Genomic DNA, 11,350 nt, shown 5'->3' with positions numbered 1-11,350 from the left:
GTAGTTGTTGTGGTAGTTGGAGTAGTTGTTGTGGTAGTTGGAGTTGTGGTAGTGGTAGATGGGGTTGGGTTAGTGGTAGTGGTAGTAGTTGCTGTAGTTGGAGTGGTTGTTGTGGTAGTTGGAGTAGTTGTTGTGGTAGTGGTAGTTGGGGTTGTGGTAGTGGTAGTTGGAGTAGTTGTTGTGGTAGTTGGAGTTGGAGTAGATGTTGTGGTAGTTGGAGTAGTTGTTGTGGTAGTGGTAGTTGGGGTTGTGGTAGTGGTAGTTGGAGTAGTTGTTGTGGTAGTGGTAGTTGGGGTTGTGGTAGTGGTAGTTGGAGTAGTTGTTGTGGTAGTTGGAGTAGTTGTAGTTGGAGTAGTTGTTGTGGTAGTTGGAGTAGTTGTTGTAGTAGTTGGAGTAGTTGTTGGAGTAGTTGTTGTTGTAGTTGGGGTTGTCGTAGTGGTAGTTGGAGTAGTTGTTGTGGTAGTGGTAGTTGGGGTTGTGGTAGTTGGAGTAGTTGCTGTAGCTGGAGTGGTTGTTGTGGTAGTTGGAGTAGTTGTTGTAGTAGTTGGAGTAGTTGTTGTAGTAGTTGGAGTAGTTGTGGTAGTTGGAGTAGTTGTTGTGGTAGTTGGAGTTGTGGTAGAGGTAGTTGGGGTTGTGGTAGTGGTAGTCGGAGTAGTTGCTGTAGTTGGAGTGGTTGTTGTGGTAGTTGGAATAGTTGTTGTGGTAGTGGTAGTTGGGGTTGTGGTAGTGGTAGTGGTAGTTGGAGTAGTTGTTGTGGTAGTTGGAGTAGTTGGAGTTGGAGTAGTTGTTGTGGTAGTTGGAGTAGTTGTTGTAGTAGTTGGAGTAGTTGTTGGAGTAGTTGTAGTTGGAGTAGTTGTTGTGGTAGTTGGGGTTGTGGTAGTGGTAGTTGGAGTAGTTGTTGTAGCTGGAGTGGTTGTTGTGGTAGTTGGAGTAGTTGTTGTGGTAGTTGGAGTAGTTGTTGTAGTAGTTGGAGTAGTTGTTGGAGTAGTTGTAGTTGGAGTAGTTGTTGGGGTAGTGGTAGTTGGGGTTGTGGTAGTGGTAGTTGGAGTAGTTGTTGTAGTAGTTGGAGTAGTTGTTTTAGTAGTTGGAGTAGTTGTTGTGGTAGTTGGAGTTGTGGTCATGGTAGTTGGAATAGTTGTTGTTGTTGGGGTAGTTGTTGTGGTAGTTGGAGTAGTTGTTGTTGTAGTTGGAGTGGTTGTTGTGGTAGCTGGAGTAGTTGTTGTAGTAGTTGGGGTTGTTGTTGTGGTCGTTGGAGTTGTGGTTGTGGTAGTTGGAGTAGTTGTTGTGGTAGTAGTAGTGGTAGTTGGAGTTGTGGTCGTGGTAGTTGCGATTGTGGTCTTTGGAGCTGTGGTCGTGGTAGTTGGAGTAGTTGTTGTGGTAGTTGGAGTAGTTGTTGTACTAGTTGGAGTTGTGGTTGTGGTAATTGGAGTAGTTGTTGTGGTAGTTGGAGTTGTGGTCATGGTAGTTGGAATAGTTGTTGTTGTTGGAGTAGTTGTTGTGGTGGTTGGAGTAGTTGTTGTGGTAGTTGGAGTTGTGGTAGTGGTAGTTGGAGTAGTTCTTGTAGTTGGAGTGGTTGTTGTCGTAGTTGGAGTAGTTGTTGTAGTAGTTGGGGTTGTTGTTGTGGTCGTTGGAGTTGTGGTTGTGGTAGTCGGAGTAGCTGTTGTGGTAGTGGTAGTTGGGGTTGTGGTCGTGGTAGTTGGAGTAGTTGGAGTGGTTGCTGTGGTAGTTGGAGTTGTGGTTGTGGTAGTTGGAGTTGTGGTTGTGGTAGTGGAAGTTGAAGAACCTACAAAAACAGGAACATTGGGTTAATTGCTTTAATTGCTTCTTGATTATCACATCATACATTTTTATTCCTCAGCGTCACTACTTAGATATCTAAACAGAAACAAGTTTAGGAAAAAACACGAGAAAACATCAAGTTAATAAAAGCTGATGAAACTTGTTAATTAAATATAAAAATATCAATCACTACCTCACTACACACACTTTTTAAAATATCTTACTTTGAACCAGGAGAGAATTCAGGTGGCTGATGAAGGGACTTTTGCTCTGGTTACAGAAATTTCCGCTGAAGTCATCCAGGTCCAGGGACCAAACAAAGGCTCCTCCAAAGTTTTTTGCTTTTAAGTAACTGACCTGAGAGGACGAAGAGGAAAATACTTCTGCATGTTAACAAAACACAGTATACGTCTAAACAGAGTTGTGAGTCGTTTGCATCGTTATAATTAAATTTAACAGATGGTTACCTTCGTACTAATGCTGCGTGTGTCATCAAATCCAACCCACTGGTTTTCTGTGATGGCATATGGAACTTGCTGATCAGGAATCCTTTGGACCATCTCCCCTTTCGTATAAAGGCAAGTCTGAAAAGAAGCATCACATTACACATATAGATGCAAAGAAATAGAGTTCAGACCTTTATGGTGCGTTCAGACCCAACATGACGCGAAATTGAACCTCACGTTATTGGCCTGCTTTTGGAATCGCTGGGCAACGGACAGAACTAACTGAGTAAGGCAGCTAATGCTAGTACTCTAATCTTGGTTCATAGTAAAGTGCAACCCATAGCTGGAATTAAATGAGATGAATATTTCCAGAATATCGTTCTTTGTGTTTTACAGTCCACAAGTTGTATCCTATGTTACGTGCCAACAGACAGCGGAAATTAGTTTGTCCTCAATTCTGATTCTTGGTTCATCACAAGGATTATTTGAAACACTTTCAACTTGTGTAGCTGTAATCCCACTGTGTCTAAAGGTTGGTTCACGCTTGGCCTGGTCCCACCTTTATTGTACAAAAAACACTAATAATATAAATTACTTACATTCACAGCTCATAGTAATATAATAATACCTCATAATAGGCCCAGAATCCTTCTTCACCAGTGTAGCAGCCTTCTTCACCAGTGCCGTTGGCTGGAGCTCCAACATCAGTGGATGCAGAGGAGAGGGAAAAAGCTCGCCCATATGCAGCTAGTCCCAAATTTAGCAAATGTGCAGATGCTCCCTTGTCCACCCAATACTGCATGGCAGAGTCCTAAAGTGTGGGGGGGGGGGAAACAATAAAGATGAGAGTGCATCTGTTCATAGATAGGGGTTCAGACAATCTATGTATGAATCATGGTATTTACAGTATTATAGTAGATTTTGTCTCCAGTATCGTGGGATCCCACGTATAAGGGACTGTGATGTCCTGTGACATTTTCCCAGGGGCCGTGAAAGTCATACGTCAGCACATTGAGGAAATCCAGGTCCCTGTTAGAATAGAGAGGAAGTCATGTTGACCAAAGTGCTTTGACATGTGATCATGGGTGTAATGTAAATATTTATGAAATAAAAGATTAGTTTACTTGGTAATGTTTTTGACTTCATAGCTGGCATCAATGACCTCTCTCTCAGCAGAGACACTTGCTGTGAGGATTAATCGGTCACGGTTATGTTTTTTCCCTTCAGTCTCAAAGGCAGCATTGAGCTCCTACTCAACAACAACAACAAAAACATAGTTCAGTCAAGTCTAACATCCTATAAAAACAGATCCTATGGCATATTTCCTTGAGTTTCAGAGGAAAGGGTCTGACCTTGCACAACAGTGTAAATTTCTGCTTGTTGTTTGGGTCGCCTCCTGCTCCCACAGGGTACATCCAGTCCAGGTTTAACCCATCAAACTGAAATATTCTCAGTAGTGCGACAGCAGACTGGATGAATGTTGTTCTCTTTTGTTTGGTTGACGCCATCGTGGTGAATCTGAAAACATTTAACACAGTGCTCTTAATATCCACTTAATTATAATATGGAGTTATTAACAAAAAGCAGGACACACAAGTAGGAGTCATATAAAAATATAAAAGCTTATTAAATGATCATTGCTCCCAGTTTGCACTCGCCGCAGTGGTTTCGCACAAACCATATGTGCTGCTTAATTTAAACCATGTATTATGCAGGATGTGCAAATCACAAAAAATTAAAAAAACATGAATGGACAAAGCATTACAAATACCAACATACTTTAGTGCTGCTTACACTTGTTTTTGGACTCATAAAAAGGCCCAAATGTGAAATTCTTGTACGTATGTTTGTATGTATGTATCTATAGAAGTATAACTTACTTTTCTTTGTTAAAGGTTGGGCCACCAACAGCCAACAGGGTTTTGAGTGAAGGATTTCTGTGGGAGCATAAAATGTCTGTAATTATTGAAAAAAAAAAAGAAAGTTGGACATGATTTTTAAAATGTGAACAAGCTAAAGTTCTAACCTGGTTTTGAGCCCATTAAACAACTGATAGCGAAATATTTCTGCTCTTCTAGTGGGGACCAGCTCATTGAATTCATTGATGTCAGAGAAGGCGTAGATCAGATGGGTACATTTGTTCGGATCGATATCCTCAATCGTGAACTTCCCGGCGTCTGGTCTATCTTCAGCCAAGCTGTTAAAGTAACACACCAGCCTTTCGGAAGAGCCTGAGACATGAATAACAAAAAGTTTGAATTAGAATGAATTGGTTTTCAAAGACAGCAGTTTTATCAAACTCTCATCAATTGTTTACTTAGGAACCTTATTTATTTGCTGGAAGAACTGTTATGATTAATAAGTGCCTCTTACCCAAGCTGGCGATGACCAGGCAGAGACCTTCAAAGATAAAGAGTGGATCATTATGAGGTTAACTAGAAAAGTTAACTGGTCAGTTCATCTAAATCCACATTGAAATTTATTTTTCTTTCTTTTTTTCTTTTTGTCACTTAAAGTATAAAAATGTGTTTTTAAGATCTGGTTGAGTGGAATATTTAAGAAAGTGTTTTACTTGGTTAGTGAGCCTTACCTGCTGTCAGAATTATGTTGCACATGTTGTCACTATATGGAAAGAAAAGAAAGAATTAAGAAAATATATTTTTATAAACATTATTCATACAAATCTTCACTCTGAGCACTCAATATTCATTTCATTTCATTTCAGCATTTTCCCTTTATTCTAGTTCCATATTAATTATATATTTTTATAAATATTGTCATATTGTAACTGTTTTGAAATGTTTTAGCTTTTTAGTCTAATAATGCTATTTATGCTGATTTGCTTAGTATTGTGTCATTTTTAGATATACACACAGGAAGAGTTGTGATGGTGGGCCCCTGAAAAAGCTTTGAATTCATCTCAGAAATAGGTCACCCGTCTTAAAGGTTATGAGTTCAGTATCCACTGCCAGTAGGTGTCACTCTTGCACCACAATCTCAGACCAAGTGCTCCATTGGCCACAACTCCCCACACCTTCAAGAGCTCAACAAGATGTTGCCAGTAGTCTTAGAATATATGCACAGGTGTTGCCTATATGGTCTATGAGTGTTCCATAGCCCAGTGGAAGTGGTACATTGTGAACCGACTGCTGCTTTGTAAAATAGCATCTCCCTTGATGACAGCTCTGCATGGTCGGGAAAGCTCTTACCTAAATATCAGATCTTTTTCATTTTATTTCATGTTTAATCCCAAAGAATCTTATCGTACACTACCAGGTCTGATCTGAGCTAAACAGAATGAAAATCAATCAAAAAAGATCAATACAAAATAATAAAGCTCAATAACAATCATTATAATCATAATCACACAATCTCAGCGTGTGAGTTGGTTAGAGAGCCGGTATAGTACAGCAGCGGTTAAATCTGTAGTAATGTGGTACAATGAAATCAAAGCAAAAGGGATACTTACAAAGGTAATGGTGAAAGAAGCATCTACTGTCTCCACTGTGACTGATGGAGGACTGATGAGTTTCTGGCTGTTAAATTGGGTATATAGCTCCCAGGGCGTGGTAGTTACAATGGGTGTGGATAGTTAATGCAGTGTTGCAATGTCCAAAGTAATTAAACCCTGACGGAAATGTGGACAAAAGACAGTTCAATTACCTGACGTCAGGAGACGGGGGAACATTTAGTACATTTAAAAAGGTGTACAAAATAATTCATCAGCATGTTGATAATTTTTGAACAGTTTTTTTCAAGTTCATTTTGACAACACAATGGCACACACACCCAACTTTATTTATATAGGACATTTCCAACACCGGTGAGTTGCTTTGCATAAGACAACACGCTGTAACAAATTGATGTGAAAGATGCCAGAGAATAGTTAAAAAGACCAGTGGTGAAGTGAAAAGTTGTTTGAGACACAATTTATATCACAATGATCTATGGATAAGAGTCGTGAATATGACTGAAAGGACGGTCAACAGGATAAACGACTGTAAAAACTAGGAACGTGGATAAATACTGACTGATTAAAGTTATCGGAGTGCATTGAGGTATTATGTACAGCTCAGGTGAATGATGAATATATGTACAGGACCAGGTAGCAGCAGATGAATCAGTGTGATCAGGGACCAATCGGTTTAAAGTATTAGACTTAAAAAAATGCTTCATATGGAATCTGGAACCTTTGTTCAACGAGACCCGAGACTGACTCGTGGTAAGATTGTCTCCATATTTTATATTCAATACATTCTACTTAAACCTCTCATCGCTTGTGCTATTTGTTGAGGGGTTCAGATCAATTCCCAGCACACTAGCCCTGTCTCATGGGAATTACATTAGTTTGCAGCTAATTTGCAACAGTGAAAACAGCATGGACCAAATATGTATTGAAACTGATGTTGACACTGAATGCTGAAAACATTTAGAAGCATATTTTTTAGTTGTCATGTTGATCAGGGTGTTATTTCACTTTGTGCCTATTTTGAACAAAAAAGCTTTATTGAGCATTTTAGTCTCACTCTCTTTAAAATTCTTCCAATGTGCCCAAGGTAGGCTAAACAAGGGATTCGACAAAAAACAGTATTGAGTGCAGGCACTTTCCAACCTTAATGCCTTTTATATTGCAGAGTAGTTCATCTTCTAATGCAGAGAGTGGTTCTGGCTCATACCTTCACCAACAGTCCCCTTATGAAACCACATTGAAATTCATTGGATCCACAGTTTTACTTGGTTCTGCATCAAATTGCGCACACTCAATATATAAATATCAGTCTCCTGAACATGTCTTACTTTTTCATTAAGATCCATTAATTAATTCTTGAGAAATCAACATAAATGTTTAAAAGTGCCCTTCAGTGCTCTAGTGTTAATAAAGTGAAAATAACTTCCGTGGTAATCTGTAGTTTTGCTAAAAAAGACAACACAACCTTGTAGCCGGAGGTAATAATGTATATTGAGTCAGTTAGGAGGAAGGAAACACATAAGCAACTATTTAATGTCATCGTTGAAACTAATAATTAAAAACACACTATTAAAACTATATTAAAAATATCAAAGGTCAAAATTACAACAACAGACACATGGCAGAGACACATGGCAGAGACACAAAACAAGTACAAATATAATGTATTATGTGATTCATATATACTGGTAAAGTAAAGTACTGGTATAGAAATGTGGTATAGAAATATACCACATAAAGGCAACTTTCTTTTAAAATAGCCTTTACAGGTGACGTCTTAAATGCTGTGGGAAAGACGCCTTGTTGATCAAACGTTGTCAGGACCTCCTCAGACACTGAATTAAAAACCTCAGTCATGTGAAGGCGTGTAGTCTTTTAAACCAGGCCAGTGCGTGACATGTTACTCTACTGACAAAATGAATGCTGCGTTTGATGTTTTCCCTGTACAGTTCTCTGTAAATTCATCACGTAATAAGATGGCTGCTATGGTCTGTAGCATGGTTAATTAAATGATCTATAAACACGGCTTCAACCTGAATGGCACTAAGCAGAGAGCATACCTCTGCAAAGGTCCAACAGTTCCCTTAAATTCAATCAAGCTGCACCAAATTTCACACACTCACTCATTCCCTCAGATACATGAATTGTTCCCTCGGAAATCTGTGAAACGCTTCTATCTCACATTGTTGAAGAAAGAAAAAAAGTCCTGGTCTGTTTATCCTAATCCAGATTCGCACCAATATTTTATGGGATCTTCCCTGACCCATACCACTACTTCCACCAAGTTTCAGGATGATCCGAAGGGTATAGTTTATGCAATATCCAACCATTCAACCAACAAATCAACAAACTAATCAACCATCTAACCAACCAACCATCTGTCCAACCAACCATCCGACCAACCAACCAACCAACCAACCATCCGACGATCTGACCATCCAAAAAATGAGACACTACATAAGTCTATGTACATATATTGTAACAACAATAAGAACATTTAAAACACAATGCAAAGCCAGTTCATGGGTTGTTGGGAGCAGATAAACTCTTAATAAGCAACAATTCAAACTTCTCAGTTTCTTTCACCGATTTTCATGAATATTCAATGCTATAGAGAAATATTAAAGTTTTCAAGGCCTCTGTGATGCTATCATCTTATTCATGAGATACACTGCTGTTTGTCAGGGCTGTAGATGAGCAGCTGGGAGATGGATAGATACACATACATATCTTAACACAAATTAACAATGACTCATACTGGAGGCTATTTAATTATACAGCGTCCCAAGTTAAAAAAACTAAAAACAAAACAGATGCGTCAAAAAGAAAAATTATGAGAAAATTATGAGACTACGCTCCCTCCGTCAGAGCTCCTCCCTCTTCCTCCTGCTTCAGAGCACAGTCACACACATGTGCAGTGAAAAGAAAGAGAAATCATCTTTAATCTTTGCACTTTCAGGTTAAACAATCTTCCAACATGTTTGTTCAGGAGAACTTAGTGGACTCACTTGAATTAGTTTGAGGTGCTTTTTGGATGGGACCCGTGAAGAAGAAATCCAAGGCACTCTATTTTTTAACAATTCCAGTGCTTCCATGATCATGCCATGGTCGTCATATTAAATAACCTTAAATCATAACTAATTTTGATATCGTCTATACTGTCTCTATCTCAATTCCTTGTTTAAATATATTTTCATTTATTTTTATATTTTTCATCCTATTTTAACTGGATCAATGAGAACCTAGTGGACTTGTGTGATGTACTGAATTGAATGTGTAGACATAGAAAAATCCAAGGCAATTACTACAATTTTAATATTATCTGTACTGTCACCATCTCACATTCTATTATAAACATATTTATACATTTAGATTTACATTTTTATCGTATCCATGAGTGATTTTATTTCACTCTTAAAACTCTAGAGTATTACCTAATTAGGCTTGTTCTGCACAAAATTTCCTTGTACCTGACAATAAAGGTCTATTCAATTAAATGTTCAAGCATTGGGTATAATTAAAAAATGTATTATTATTAATTAAATAATTAAACATTAATAATCTTGGAGTGCAACCCCATGAAAACCCCTGAAAACTAGTTTAAATATATTCATCAATAAAATTACACAGACAGATATAATTTACTATATTTAGTATTATATATTAATAGTACAAAACACTGAAAAGCTGTCATCAGGACTGTGTTACTATGGTTTGATCATGTTTGAATGACAGTGGTTAAAAAACATAAACTTCCACATTTTGATCAATGTTACAAAATTCTTATTGGTGCACTGGAGTGACTCCACCTTTTTTCACCCGACCCCTTGACCCTGACACCCTCCTCTCCCCCTTCTTTATACCCCTCACGTCCCTCGCCAGCGAAGAAAGGAGAAAAGATCACAGATCAGACGACCCAAGCAGAGTCCTGCTGGATTGCTCAGAACCAAGTGAAATTATGTTCGACTCTCCTGAGCACATGTGTTGAATATTGCGTGAATATTCAACACATGTGTGGTTAACAGGGGAAAGTGTATCATGGGTGTAGCATGTGTGATACAGAGGAAAAATAAACATGCCATTCTCTCTTGAGGTCATTGCTCACTGGGTGCGATTCAGGACATGTGCTGAGGTGTTTATGGCATTCCTTCTTCTAATTAAGATGCTAGTTAATTAAGCTGGAACGATACCGCCTTGTCATTAAATCGCAAAGAGAGCGAGGACGTCAGAGTGAGAACAGTAGTGATGACTAAGTTAATAATAGAGTCTACTTTCATATTTCAGGCTACCGGCAGAACCGGTAGAACAGCTTCTGAAGTTAAGTAACATCTTTGGTATTTTCTAAGTGCATCAGACCCAGTAATTAGGCCAGGGCACGGCCCTCAGCTATAGGGCCACCAGGTGAAGAGGCATCTAGAGCAGGTAGGAATATTCACCTCTGCTGAGTAAGTTATGTTTCCATCTACGTTTATTCGTCTGTTAGTTAGCGGGATTACGCAAAAACTCCTGGACGGACGACCATGAAATTTGGTGGAAGAATTAACTCACAAAATGTTGGTGCAGCTGTCCTCCAACCAGGAGGTCGACAGCTCGAATCACAGCTCAAGCCGAAGTGTCCTTGGGCAAGATGCTGAACCCCAGAAATGGCCCCTCATAGATGTTGAATGCACTAATTGTAAGTCGCTTTGGATAAAAGCGTCAGCTAAATGACATGTAATGTAATAACTGTTTGTTCAGAGCTTAGTATTTTATTATTAATAAGAATCAATTATTATAATAATCATAATCATAATCATATAATAGAAATGGGCGTATATATCCTAGTGTTGTCATCCCACTGTGGGCTGCTTCCACACTCACCTGTGAGCAAACACCCGAGACTGAGCTGCACAATGAACTAGAACAGCACTCAGGGAAGAGCAAACTACTGCCAAGCACAACAATCACTTTATGGAACCAAATTAAAATCCACTAGATCTGCACCAGATTGCTCACACTCAACAGTCCCCTTAACATGCCTGATTTTTTTCCATCAAGATCTATGAATTGAATGTTGAAAAACAAAAACAATCTTGGATCCAAATGTAGATCGAAATCGAATCAGTTCTTCCTTGGGTCATGCCCCGCCCCTCCACATAATTTGAGAACGGGACTGAAATAAAGGTATGGAATCCCAAAAGAGACAAGAAGAGTATCAAAGAGTATCAAAGAGTATCTCCATGCTGAACAGTGAACTTTTATGAATTGTCAATGTAGATTTCAACATTGTGTTGTAACTGTGTTCAGAACAGATCCCAGTGCTCTACCTGCTGACTGAGCTAGAACATTACAGCCTCTTTAGATGTCAGGTGCTCGTCCGGCGTCGTGCCAAGATCAGTAAATCAAATCAAGTTTATCTATAAAGCTCATTTGAAAAAACAACCAGAGTAAGAGGAGATAATGACAAAACCAAATAATTATAAATTCTTATTAAAATATAATTATTGCTGTTGACTGACATAAAAATCTCTCACAATTTGTAGTGCTGTCCGAAGGTTAGTGACATTTCTTATGCCCTATATAGTGCACCCATTGTTTACTGAGTATACTGTAAATTTCTGTATACTACAATTTTACACCACACAAAACACGAAATTGTATGTCGTGATTTTTTTTA

At 38.7% G+C, this 11,350-nt stretch overlaps 1 protein-coding gene across 1 annotated transcript; it reads right to left on the bottom strand.

Annotated features, from left to right (window-relative positions):
* Positions 1-1,867: 1,867 nt before the first annotated feature.
* LOC117765014 (chitinase-3-like protein 2) lies at positions 1,868-4,840 on the bottom strand. The gene is made up of 11 exons (XM_034591216.1): positions 4,816-4,840; positions 4,588-4,625; positions 4,252-4,457; positions 4,106-4,162; positions 3,578-3,743; positions 3,350-3,474; positions 3,131-3,254; positions 2,854-3,036; positions 2,247-2,363; positions 2,004-2,136; positions 1,868-1,875 (listed from the first exon to the last, which is right to left on the bottom strand). The coding sequence occupies exons 1-11, from the start codon at positions 4,838-4,840 to the stop codon at positions 1,868-1,870; spliced, it is 1,182 nt and encodes a 393-aa protein (XP_034447107.1).
* Between the last annotated feature and the right edge of the window lie 6,510 nt (positions 4,841-11,350).

This window comes from Hippoglossus hippoglossus, chromosome 7, assembly GCF_009819705.1.
Source record: "Hippoglossus hippoglossus isolate fHipHip1 chromosome 7, fHipHip1.pri, whole genome shotgun sequence".
NCBI classification, from domain to species: Eukaryota; Metazoa; Chordata; class Actinopteri; order Pleuronectiformes; family Pleuronectidae; genus Hippoglossus; species Hippoglossus hippoglossus.
The sequence above is the reverse complement of the archived record's forward strand: the minus strand, read 5'-3'. Positions and strand labels throughout refer to the sequence as shown.

Coding starts and splice junctions, on each gene's coding strand:
- LOC117765014 (XM_034591216.1), bottom strand. CDS start 4,840: ATGTGCAACATAATTCTGACAGCAG. Junction 4,626..4,815: donor CAACATAATTCTGACAGCAG/GTAAGGCTCACT, acceptor TTATCTTTGAAG/GTCTCTGCCTGGTCATCGCC. Junction 3,475..3,577: donor AATTTACACTGTTGTGCAAG/GTCAGACCCTTT, acceptor GTTGTTGAGTAG/GAGCTCAATGCTGCCTTTGA.